The sequence below is a fragment of the Myxine glutinosa genome, chromosome 6 (assembly GCF_964187855.1).
Source record: "Myxine glutinosa chromosome 6, kmMyxGlut1.1, whole genome shotgun sequence".
Taxonomy (NCBI): domain Eukaryota; kingdom Metazoa; phylum Chordata; class Myxini; order Myxiniformes; family Myxinidae; genus Myxine; species Myxine glutinosa.
In genome coordinates this window covers 136,345,281-136,358,941 of record NC_136266.1, presented here as the reverse complement: position 1 = coordinate 136,358,941, position 13,661 = coordinate 136,345,281, and the positions used below count along the sequence as shown (strand labels likewise).

Below are 13,661 nucleotides of genomic sequence, written 5' to 3'. Positions count from 1 at the left end.
GTATGCTGCGTCGAAGTGGCGACTTGTCCAGGATTGTGCCCAACAGCCAGGAAACTGCTTCGGCCGCCATATGCATCTGTAGATGCAAACGAGTTTCTCTTCTATATTTTTCTTGTCATGAATAAATTGTGCAACTTAATTTCAGGGATCAGTTTTAATCGAGCAGCAAACATTTTCTATGTAACTTTTCTACTGCAAAAGTTATTGCAAAATATGTCATGAAAATAAGAATTATTATCCAGATTATTAATGTGAATATTTAAAAACTAAATTTCTTGTTGGATCATTTGTTTCCGACCATATTTGAATTCAGCATACCGGTACCTGAAAAACCCCTAATATAGTGGGGGGGCCAATGTAGCAGATTGAAATGCCCGGTGAAATTGCTTGTTAATTTTTGGACACTGGTTGGGCTGTCTTTAGGGATGATATAAGTTCTAGAAAAAATATGTCTCCAATTGTTTCAAGTTCTTTATGGCGGCCATTTTGGATTTTCAAAATGGCGGATGTCGAAAACGTAAAATTCCATTATCTTGGCTTCTAAATGACCTAGAGTTTCGATTCTGGTGTCCAGTTGTACATTTTTGGGGATAGAGAATTGAATGAAACCTTCTTTAATAACCTACAAGGGATAAAAATAGGTTTTTATGGCACAGCCGAACCAGTGTCCAAAATCTGCAAGTGTACTCTGCGACGGACACAGTGTGGCTACTTTCACGCACAATCATGCGAACAGCTGAAGCTGAGGACGTACAAGACGACATCATCCCACCAGATGACCAGCTGCAAGCTGCAGAACCCCAGCATGCTGACCCTGTTGGGTCACTCGTCCACGATCCAAAACAACCACCTGGCAGTAGGATCAAGCATCACGATATCCCAACTTGGACAGCCTACAACTCACTGCTCTCCTCTTCGAAGCCTCTGACAGAGGTCAACGCCCTGCCATTGGTAGCAGCACCAGCCCATGAATGGCAAACACTGATAACAGTCTTGAAACAGACACAGCAAATCAACTGCATGGTCATGGGTCCCGATAGGAAGACAGTGATCACCTTAGACATGGCCCTGTATGAGCGAGCCAAACAGCTGGAGATGACCAGAGATGACTGCAAAGGCAAGTGGGTACTGCGACTAGGGGAGATGCACACTGTGATGGCTGCACTGAGGGCTGCTGGGAATGCCATAGAGGACAGTGGTCTTGACGAGGCTTGGTCTGAGGCTGATATCTATGGCCCAACAACGACCAGACAAATACTGGAAGCCAAGCACATGAAGAGGGCTTTGGAGGCCCACATCACCACTGTCCAAGCCCTCTTCGACCTCTATGTGGACGAATTCTTCCAAGAGCATCCCCATCTGAGGGGCCCATGTACCCAGTCAGCACAACAGGTTGCCCAGAGCTGTCATCTACACAACCGAGAGGAGATGACAAGCGCGCAGAACAACATGCTAGCTGTCCTCGAGTCAAACGAAGTCCTGGAGGCCATGGCAAAGTTTGATGAGAGGAAAGAAGCCAAGAGTCCACTGTTCAAGTTTGTGCGACGCTACATGCGGATGATAATGCTGATATACACATTCATCCGTGCCACCCGTGATGGACAATTTGAGCTTCACCTGTCTTCACTGGATGAGATGTGCATATACTTCTTTGCACATGACAAACAGAAATATGCCAGGCTGACTCCCCGGTACCTTGCAGAGATGAAGGCCCTGAAGATGACAGATCCAGGGATCTACCAAGAGTTCATGGATGGGAACTTCAGTGTCCATAAGAATGAAATCCCCTTCTGTGCTGTAGGTGTGGACCATGCACTGGAGCACATCAACAGGATCATGAAGGTGACAGGGGGTATTGTGGGCATTACCCAGAATGCCAGTGCCCGCGAAAGGTTCTTTCTGACAGCACCAGAGCTGAGTAGGCTTGCTGAAGAAGCCCGTCAGATGGCTGGCTCACAATCAGCTACACGCAAGGAGCACCACGACCTATCAACCACAGTCTGGGCTCGGCAGGAAGACAGCATTCGTCGACTGAAGAATGTGATCAGAGAGTCCATGAATCCCATGACGCATGAGGGTGAAGACCTGACGACTATCATCACCAAGGTGGTGATGCCAGCTGAAGTACAGAAGGATGTCTGCAACCAAGATGAGATTGGTCAGAAAGCGTATAACACGTTTGTTGCAGAGCGCATCAACACAAATGAAATCAACCTTTGGGCCAGAATGGGAAAGGTCAAACTGAAGATGTGGAAGAGTGCCAGGAAAGCTGTGAAGCACAAACTGGCAGACAAGGTTGTAGAGCTGAAAGACGACAGGTCACTGTTTGCGCGCATGCTGATCGTGGCCCGCTCACGACCAGAGATCAACTTGAAGGATGCCATAGGTCAATATGAATTCACCGCGCTTCCACGAACCCTCTTTGCAATGGCTGGGACACTACTACCATGCACAGACAAAAGCAAGCTCATGGGCATCCTAGAAGATCTACCCAAGAAGTCAACTGGCACTGGTCAGCAGCCAGACGACGACAATCCTGAACATACTCCACCCCCTCCCAAGAAGGTGACTGTCATAGACGGCATGGCATTAGTGCAAGCAATGGGTAAGCCACAATGGGTCAAAACATGTGCCCAGTGGGCTGGCCATTTCAATGCAACACTGGACTGCAAGACCAACGGGTATGATGAAGTCCACCTCGTGTTTGACCGATATGATCTGCCAAATTCACTGAAAGAGGCCACACGGGAGAGGCGCCAAGGTGGCAAGCCGCCCACTGCTTACCACGTTCAAGACAGCACCCCGATTGGGAAACTGACAGCAAAACAGTTCCTGTCGCACACCAACACCAAAGATGAGCTAACTGTCTATCTGGCAAAGAAAGCTCTGTGTCACTTTGAGGGGACTACCAAGGTCTTCATCGTCACTTCAAGGCAGGATGTCTTCTCCAACTGCATGGATGTACAGCATCTCCGTAGCTCCCAGGAGGAGGCTGATACGAGGATCTTTCTTCACAGTCTAGATGCCGTCCGAAGAGGTGCAACACAGCTGTACATTCAGTCACCTGATACTGATGTATTCATCCTAGCACTCCACCGGTACCATGAACTATGCAAAGACACATACTTCATCACGGGTGTGGGGAACAAGAAGAGGCAAATCTCACTGGAACCAATAGTACATGAACTTGGTGTCAGGAAGGCTGCAGCCCTACCAGGATTCCATGCATTCACGGGAGCAGACCAGACTGGTCGGTTTGCCGGCAAGGGAAAGCTCACATGTTGGCAAGCCCTCAATAGGTGCTCTGTTGAGGTGGTATCTGCGTTTCATGACCTTGGGGCCTCTGAGGAGCTGAGAGCTGACACAGAAAGTGACATTGAGGCATTTGTATGCCAGCTGTATGAGCCTCGTACTACAGTTGTGGATGTGGGCAAGCTGAGGTGGAGACTGTTTACCAAGAAACAGCTAGAGGCACAGAAGCTGCCACCAACACGGGGAGCTTTACATGAAGCCATTGCTCGTGCACATTTCCAGGCCATGGTGTGGCATCAGGCTGATGTACCGGACCCCCAGCTTCCACAACCAACAGAACATGGATGGAGAGCAGAAGGAGATCAGCTGGTGCCCATCACAACCAAGGACCCTCCAGCCCCAGCTGCCATCACACATCTAATCAAATGTAACTGCAAGAAGACCCAATGCATGTCTCACTGCTCATGCAGGTCTCAGCATCTCAACTGTTCTGAGATCTCACTCACCACATTCAAAACATCACTAAAGACCCACCTGTTCAACGCTGCATTCAACATTCAACCCACAGCATTTAACCCCTGACTATCTCTTCTCCTTCTCCCTCCTTTTGCTTTAAATATTTCCCTATTGATTCTTGTCTTGTCTTTTTGATTCTTGTCTTATATATATGCCGTATATCGCTGCTGTTTGTTTTCTTGATTCTTGTCTTTTTGCAATTGTTGTTTTCATGTATTGTTATGCATTATGTTTTCCACTCTGTCAAAGCGCCTTTGGGCTTCTGGAAAAGCGCTATACAAAATAAATGAATTATTATTATTATTATTATGTGTATGTGTGGGGCAGATGAAGAGGTGTGTGGTAACACGGGTCAGGAGCGCCCCATGGGAATCGATAACACTGATGATGAGGAGGATGGAGATCCTTCAATGTAACAATGAACACTGCCAACTAAAAATATTGCACAAAGACATTATAAGTGTACATTTGAACACTAAAGTCCAGCCTTTATGTGATTTAGAAGTGAAAATGATGGAAAAAAATATATATATGTGTTGGCATAAGTGCGTGAAAATCCAAGATGGCTGCCATAAGAACCCTTTTGATCATATGTAGGTGTATAAATGTGTGTTTATTGGATTAAGTATCCGCAAATATGTACATTTGGACACCAAAATTAACACTCTAGGTCATTTAGAAGCCAAGATAATGACAATTTCGGTTTTCAACAAACGCCATTTTGATAATCCAAAATGGCCGCTATAAAGAACTTGAAAAAAATGGAGACATATTTTTTCTACAACTTCTATCATCCCTAAAGACAACCCAACCAGTGTCCACAAATTAACATTTGAATTCAACGGGAAAACATTGGCCCCCCCACTAATACCCATGTTCATGCTTTCTGCCAAAAATGAGCATGTTTTTCACATATGCATGCGTTAGAGATAGGGGGGTTTGGGGTCGTGCGGATATTGGCAGGCCCAGTAGTTAGTGGGTGGATGATGGAAATTGGAGTTGGTGCAAAGCAGGCATGATGGCCCGAATTGGGCCGCCAAAGTCCATTGTGTCTAATGTATGTCCTTCTGCGCAATTCATTCCTCTGTGTACTGGGGCAGGGTGTGTTCCATCCACAAAGGGAAACGGAATTAGACGCCGAAAAGTCCTTCAGGCAAACCGAGGAAGCATTTTCATGATTACATAAATTTTAAAATACTACAATATTTTTTTTTTTTTTTTTTTTTTTGCAAAAGCTGCCGCAAAGTGCACTCATAAACATACTGCTGACGAATTGTAGTTTACGATTTCAAGCGGTGTTGTAATCCTTGACGGTGTTATCCGTAGCAGTAGCAGGTTTATACTTTAAAAATTGTGGTCCATCGAAATGAAAAACATTGTTTCTGTTACAAAGGGTATTTTTTTACAAAAACATTTAATCAGGAAAATGCTTTGTGGTTTTGGTGAGTGCATTCTTGTTCCTTCCTCTTGTGTTTTAGACAGACAGTGCAGTGCACAATCTGCACAACATTGAAATAGCTTGTTTTGTTTATCAGACGAGTTGTTTGTTATATTCAAAGACGAGGCTAACGTGCACCAGCGCTTTCTGCACGTGTACTTTGGAGTATCAGTCACGGCCGTTTTATCAGACATGTTAGCGGACCGAGTGGCCGAGCTTTGTTACTCGCGTTATTCACAACTTCCTCGCCAAGGGAAACCGCGGCCTGGTCGCGAATGGACCCTTCTTGCAGCGTTTGTGGTGGACCGCGGAGGGGGTGAGTGTGAGCAACTTGGACAGGGAATGAATCGCGAGGGATCCGGGTGTAGAGAAGAAGAAGAAGCTGGTAGCAAATCGATGCATTTAATGAGATCTCACAGCAACATGTTTTACCTATCTTCAACAACGTAGTCCATGAATCGTCTTTATGTACGATAATGCTCCTGCTCACAGAGGCCATTAGACCAAGGAACGTTCAAGTCAATGCCAATGGAAATGTTAATGCCATGACACCCTGGCCTATACTAGTGGCCTGCCATATTGCCAGATTTGAATCCAATTGAACAACTCTGGGATATCATTTATCGCAGTCATTGTTTAAAATCTTGCCGAGACCGGCACAGAACCTCGATGTGCTGAATCTGGTATGGACTGTCATTCCTCGGGCTCAGATTTGAGTGTGGCGGGAGTATTATGCGTTCGATCGTGTCCGTGCGTGCGTGTGTTTGTGTGTTTGTGAACAAGATATCTGGAAAAGTTCTGAACGGATTTGGATGAAAGTTGGTGGGATGATTTCCCTTGGGATAAGGAAGAATTGATTAGTTTTTGGTGACGCTCAGGATATTATTCCGAATCCAGGAATTTTTTGAAGGATTGTTTACCATTGGAAGATAGGGCTCATTTTTTTTTAAACAGTATCTTCTATATATTCTATATTTAACATTGTGATATGAAAATCGTTTTCATATTTGTTGTAAATGTAGTTTAAACTCGTGGTTATGCGTTAGAGCGGTGTATTTTGTTAGCAGCGTCGTCTTCAAGGTTCTTTTTTTTCTAATAAAGACATATTCTGTCATTTTAAAACCACTAAAGTGTGTATTAGGTTTCCCCGTTTCATAAAATGCATCGTTTGATACGTAGTTTTTTTTTTTGTTTTTTTTTAAACCTCAGAAGAGATATCAACATTTACCTCAGCGAATGTCAATCGCGGTGACAGTATTTGATGAACTTATAAAGACTTAGGTGAGTTATAAGTGTGACCAGCATGTGCACGGGATTCTTCCCAGAAGAATGAGTGGTCGCATTAGCTTGTTTATGTTATGTTATGTGATGGTATGATTTATTACTCCCGCTAGGGAGTAATGCATTCGATCGTGTGTGTGTGTGTGTGTGTGTTCGTGTGTGTGTTCGTGTGTGTGTTCGTGTGTGTGTTCGTCTGTGTGTTCGTCTGTGTGTTCGTCTGTGTGTTCGTGTGTGTGTTCGTGAACAAGATATCTGGAAAAGTTCTGAACGGATTTGGAGGAAAGTTGGTGGGATGATTGCCCTTGGGATAAGGAAGAATTGCTTAGTTTTTGGTGAAGCTCAGGATATTATTCCGGATCCAGGAATTTTTTTTGAAAAAGATTTTTTTCTGTTTTACTGCATTAAAGCTTTTATTCTTATTCTTAAATGATGTTTTTCTCCTCTAATTCCGAGATATATCAAAATAAATTCTCTGACAGTTAGGGCCTACTTTCTTTTTCATTTATTGTTTTGGGGAGAGGGGATGTTAAACAAAACGTATTATTCCAACGAAACCCACGGCGGGAGTATGCGCTCTCCTGAGTGGCGTTCTAGTACTTCTTTATTTTTACTCCCGCCAGGGAGTAATGCATTCGATCGTGTCCGTGTGTTCGTGAACAAGATATCTGGAAAAGTTCTGAACGGATTTGGATGAAAGTTGGTGGGATGATTGCCCTTGGGATAAGGAAGAATTGATTAGTTTTTGGTGAAGCTCAGGATATTATTCCGGATCCAGGAATTTTTTGAAGGATTTTTTACCATTGGAAGATAGGGCCCAGCAGCGGCCACCTACGGCGGGAGTATGCGCTCTACTGAGTGCCGTTCTAGTTACCTCTGCCACCAAAGGTGGAGGATGGAGGTTATGTTTTCACCCCTGTCTGTCTGTCCGTTTGTGAACAAAATATCTCAAAAAGTTGTGGACATATTCGGACGAAATTTGGCAGAGATGTAGCGTATGTGACAAGGACGAAATGATTAGATTTTGGTGAAGATGTGAATATGGATTCGGATCTAGAAATTATTAAATTTTTAAAGTGATTCTTCACCTTTGGGAGATCGGGCCAAAAACGATACATAGCAGGACATCTCAAAAAGTTATAAACTGATTTAGACGAAACTTGTTGGACAGGTTGTGTGTGAGACAAAGAAGAATCGTTTCAATTTTGGTGAAGATCTGGATCCAGCTAGTAGAATTTTTAAAGTGATTCTTCACCATTGAGTGATGTGGCCAAACAGGTGGAGGTATGCTCTCTACTGAGTGCACTTCTAGTATTGTCAATGTGACCACGGTGCAATGCAGCAGTTGCTACCAAAGGTCGACATACCTGGTATTGAGATTGTTACTCCACTTTGGAGCCCTATGCATAAACATTCACCACAACTCAGCATTACGTGACTTGGTCACAATGAAATGGACCTCACATTATTCAGCAGTTATCTCTTAGAGATTTGTACGTCATCGGTTAGGATATTGGATTGTGCCTGGCTGCTGATTGGCCATCGATCGATCAAAGAGTTTTGGCTTTTGTGACGCACACTGAAGGATATTATTCCGCCAGCTTGGTTTTTACCCACAATCCAATAGTGACGTGTCAGTTCTCCGAAACGAATGACTTCCTGAGGCTTAAAATCAAAATCTCCACAAATCAAATTTAGTAATACAGTATCCTCACCAACAAGCCACCACCGCACCCTCATGACTTTTGGTCAACCTCCACATCTTCAGCCATTCACACACAAAATCAACATTCGTTATAGAAATTCCTGGAGCAAAAGAGGAAGTGAATCACAATGTGAGGCTACAACACACTGCAATCAGTAAGGCAATTATTGTGACTAGTTCACATGTAAGAAAATTAACTAGATAAATTAATTTTCATTAACTCACTGCCTGACTTTGTCCATTTCATTTTTCTCTTCCATCCAATATCCTCAACAGATGATCTGGAAGTCGCTGCCATGGGAACAGGTACCAAGTGTATTGGGGCATTGCAAATGAGTCGGACTGGTGAGCAGGGCCTAGTAAATCCCAGTACAGCATCACAGTCATGAAATATTACAAATGATATTCATTATTATTATTATTATTTTTTAAGCAGTTGGTTTATCCATGGGTTGTCATTTTGAAGATGGTCTAGACTCAAGATGCTGAACCACTCAATGACTGTGTTTCTGTGCAGGTGAGGTGCTGAATGATAGCCATGCAGAGGTGATAGCTCGCAGAGGATTTCTCAGGTGCTGTAACTTAATCATAATTATCAACATTCCCACATGTTTGGCCTTTGGTCATTTAGAAGTAACTTCGTTCAATTTTATTATAAGTGTAACTGAGATGGAAAATGATCCCAGGCAATCTAGAATATACACATATATCTGAAAACACATCTCCAAAACACTTAAATTGAAGTGAGAACACATTTAAATAAGCAAATACATTTTCTCTGAAATACAGACCCACAGCGACTGACGTGATGAAGCAGAGAACTTAATAAGCTACATCGAGAGCAGTGAGGAGAAAATTGCCTTTCTGTCTTAAAAAACGTTATCAATTGGTGTTGACAGATTCACAGAACGAAACCTTTTTGGATGTTGGAGAATGTCGATTCTTTCATACAGGTGGCAACTAAGATGCCTAACGTTTTAATTTTGATGATGAGTTCACTTTGTCTGTGTGCGAAGTTGAGCACGAAAGGCAACATCTTGTTAAAGATAGACAAGGTAAGCGCACTCGGTGGTAGAGTTTAGGCTTTGAGGACAAGGATAAGCAGGTAATCTCGTTCTTTGCCTCTCAGTTCTCACTGTTCGTGATGGACCGAGCGAGCGGAAAACATGGCGACGTTGTTTCATTTTGCATATAGCGAAGTTCGGTTCAACATCAAAGTTGCTGTTCTTTAACGGCCACTATTATCCCACCTTGTGGGGTCGGCCGGGGGAAGCTTGGCCCAAGTCATTCAAGAACCAGCTGGCCAGGCCTGACATTGGGTGAGTTAAGGCAGAAATTTGGAATTTGGCCATGGTGCCGGCGATACTCGCCAACTCTTTGCGTAGGACACCATGGGATCATTAACGTCCACCAACTCGTGCTGACAGGCTGGACCCCCAGTTTAACGTCCATCCGAGGAACGGCGCACACACATTGATGACTCACCCTACCTGGGAAACACCAGGATGACAGTTTATAGCTGGGTCGGGATTCAAACTCAGGCTATACAGCATCGAGGCAATTGTGCGTACCTCTAGGATATCCTGCCAGCCCACGAAGTTCAACATCAAAGGCGTAATTTTAAATGGCCAGAGTGAAAATAGTCACATATGACTTTTTTCACAAATGCTGTTCCATTAGCGAGCCGCATGCAGCTTGCTCGGTGTATTCCGTTAGCGAGCCGCTTGCTTGGTCTGTTCCATTAGCGAGCCGCTTGCTCGGTGTATTCCGTTAGCAAGCATCTTGCTTGGTGTGTTCCGTTAGCTTTATTGGCGTGTTCCGTTAGCAAGCAGCTTGCTATTGCTTGCCAAGCCAGATGTTCCGTATCATCCACATTGCAAACTGCTCGTCCAGTTACTCCGCAAAGGAGCAAAAGCGATTTCGTCCAGGTAAAATAAGGTTTGACTTTAAACAAATTGCAACAGAATGATTAAATAAAGAGTACGAACACGGGTAACCAACTCTACGGCTATTCAGTTTGTTTTTATGTGGATTGTTATTGTATGCTACATGGTTCTCAAGGCCCTAATTACATTATCAGCCCTCATTGGACTTAGACTGAAACGGTGCTTATGGATTTGGTGTCGTGCATCCGCAACCATATCTCGGAGATGTACATAAGACATATGTACATATGCACATCATTTTGTTTCACGATGCGATCAAAGGTGGCCGACGGGAAGACATTTTAGTTGTAAAAAAAACAACCCGATGTTGAACACGTCCTCAACCATTTCTCGGACATGCATTTACCAATGTTGTTCAAACTTGGCACACAGATAATGAATGACGGCTTACTTATGCTGTGTGTAAGATGGTCATTTTTTTGAGATCAGAACCAAGATGGCCCACTGGCAGCCATTTTGTTACATAATCGTGTATCCAACAATTTCTCGGACATGCATGGTCCAATTTTCTTCAAACTTGGCACAAAGACAATACATGAGTATACATATGCAGATTTTGTTTTATAATTCGACCAAAGATGGCCGAATGATGGCGTTTACCTTTGTACAGCAAATTACTAAAACCACTGTGGGGGCTATGACATTTTATGTCTATCTCCTTGTTTATATTATCATATTATCGTGATATTATCGCTAAAATCGTGATAATGAGGTGCATTATCATGATATAGGTTTTTTCCATTATCGCTCAGGCCTAGTATGTAATCAGGCAAATCTCGAGCCTCAAAAGCTTGTGCATGCTAATAGATCGGGATGAGCTATCGGACTTTGTACTCTGATTTTGTTCCATGCAGCCATGGCTGTCCTTGATCACTGCAGTCATTGCTCTTACAAGTTACTGCCCATAAAGTTAAAATCAGTGGTTGGGTATGGGTTGCAGTTCTATGAATATATCGTATTAATTAACAATAAAAAAATTCCCATATTTGTATTCACACATACATTAGCTATTGCAAAGTGAACTGCACCGAATATGGTATTAGTCACCCTTTAAATGGGTGCATGAGAAACTAGAAGGGCACTCGGTAGAGCGCATACCTCCACCAGGCTGAATAGTTTACGATTTGTATCCACTGATAGGCCGGATCTGGATTCGGACCTGAAACAAAATCTAATCTACTTGTTCTTGTCGCCGAAACAACTCATCCCCCCCAAGTTTAGTCATAACTCCTACGCCACATTTTAAAATATCATGTTATATATCGCTTCGCCAGGGGGGTTGACTCAGCCTGTCATCCTTCCGAGGTCGGCTAATTGAGTACCAGTTCACTGGTAATTCCCTGCTTGTCGTAAAAAGGCGACAAAAAGGGTTGGCGGCAGGAAGGGCATCCGGTCGTAAAACATTGCTTCAAAAAGGGGACCAAAAAACAACAACAACCACGGTCCCCGAAAAAGGCCAACCCTAGAGTCCCTGTATATAGAGAGTTGTGTCAACTCAAATTTGGACGCCATTTTGTGTCTAAGTGTGTCGGATTAGATATACATGTACATTCGCGATATGGGGTGATATATTCTAAGCCTGCTAAAAAAAAATTTACTACACATATTTAGTCTTATTATTACATACAGGTGATATTTGTTTTGTCAAAAACTCAGCTATTGCCATGAAAAAGAGCTGTGTGGTGATATTAAAAGTGGTATGGCAATGCATATTACAAGCCAACACTGCATATAAGAGCTAACATTATAAGTAAGACAAACCAATGCTGTCGTTCTCTGAATTTTAATAACTTTTAGAAAGGAGTGTGGGCATATCCAATATTTTTTAAAGGGTGCCGAGAGCAATTCCGGTGTAGGACTTCCAGCCGACATATAGTCTAACACACTTAAAACAAATTCTGTATGTGGTATTGCCATATTTCTATAGTGTACAACTTTAGTTTTATCGACATTTATATTCAATTTCCATTGTAATGATTTAACAAGCTGCAAGTCAGCTTCTGTCTCTGACATAAGGAAAACGTCATCGGCATCTAGTAAGATTGAAACGTTCATTTATTACTACACCCTTGCCCAGAACTCTGATGGATATTGCCTGATCGATTAATATGTTTCATAGCTGGCGACTTAATTAACACTTAATTTTCGACTGCGCCAAGCCGTAATTAAACAGAGAAAAAACTTTTAAAAATACCTGCAGTGTGCACGGTTCGTCTCGTCGAACAGATATGGAAAAGCACAGATACGACGTCGTATTCACCATAACTTGTTTAATTTCACCAGGAACGCGATGAGGCCAACACAGTAAACATTCAGTACAAAACTTGGTTCATACATTCAGTACAGAACATGATTCATACATTCAGACCGTAAGAAAACTCTGCCCGTAATACAACACTCTGACCAGACCAACACTTCATCCCACTACGTTCACTCCTCACAAGTGAAACTCATCACAACTCCGTTCACTCCTCACAAGTGAGACTCATCACTACTCCGTTCACTCCTCACAAGTGAGACTCATCACTACTCTGTGAGTGAGACCGCTGTGAGACCGCTGAAAAAGTACAGTGACATTGCCCGCAGACTACCCAACCGCAGACCAGGCAATGTCACTGTACCGGGACATTTCATCAATCAATGACAATATGCGGTCCGCTAGGACTACCCGAAAAAAATTGAGCAGGGTTCTTCCCACGGAAATGCATTTTTGGTCAGCTCCTTGAAGATTATAAACAAACACAAATCACTTCCCTTTAAAAGGGTTTTCAACGGACAGACAACCAAAAAAAAACCGAGCAGATAGAATTGCTTTTGAACATCGATCATCAAGCGGCGTGGGCCTACCTGGCAGAGTCTCGAGGAGTCGATCGCTTTCCAGCTCTTTCGTCTGAATTTCGCTTCCCAAATTTGTCTTCTGACTTTATCACTTGGAAATCTATACATCTTATATTTCCCAGATTGGTTTGAACAACCAAAAGCAGAACAACCAGTCATTTTGTTTGGCAATAAACAACATTCCCGTACCAAGCTGACGTTCACGCACGGTGAAGTTAGACACAAAATGGCGCCACGAAATCACGTGACCAGAAATCTCGGGTCAGCGCATGGCGCAACTCTCTTTATACAGGGACTCTAGCCAACCCCCGCTTTGCGGGGAAAAATGGCCTCTAAAGGTGGTTTTTTTTTTTTTTATATCGCTTTTCGCCCGATCTCTCAATGGTGAAGAATCACTTAAAAATTAAATAGATACCGTATCCGAATCCATATTGAGATCTTCACCAAAATCGAATTGATTAGTCCTTGTCACACACACAACCGGTCCACCAAGTTTCGTCCAAATCCACCCATAACTTTTTGAGATATTGTGCTATATATCGGTTTTAGCCCTATCACTCAATAGTGAAAAATCATTTAAAGGTCCCATGTAATTCAAAAGTTTCTGGTTATTTATATATTAACTTGACCTTCTTAGTGAATAAATCACCCATGTTTATTTTTTTAAATCAACAATGGGATAATTAGA

The 13,661-nt window shown here is 43.0% G+C and overlaps 1 protein-coding gene across 2 annotated transcripts in view; it reads left to right on the top strand.

The window, feature by feature from the left end:
• The first annotated feature begins 5,184 nt into the window (after positions 1-5,184).
• LOC137430335 (tRNA-specific adenosine deaminase 1) overlaps positions 5,185-13,661 on the top strand; it is a 56,711-nt gene continuing 48,234 nt past the window's right edge. For both annotated transcript variants that reach the window (XM_068121126.2, XM_068121125.2), the window contains exons 1-3: positions 5,185-5,522; positions 8,466-8,534; positions 8,707-8,761. In XM_068121126.2, coding sequence (XP_067977227.1) covers positions 5,399-5,522; positions 8,466-8,534; positions 8,707-8,761 — 248 coding nt within the window. In that variant the 5' untranslated portion in view covers positions 5,185-5,398. The remainder of the gene's footprint in view (positions 5,523-8,465; positions 8,535-8,706; positions 8,762-13,661) is intronic.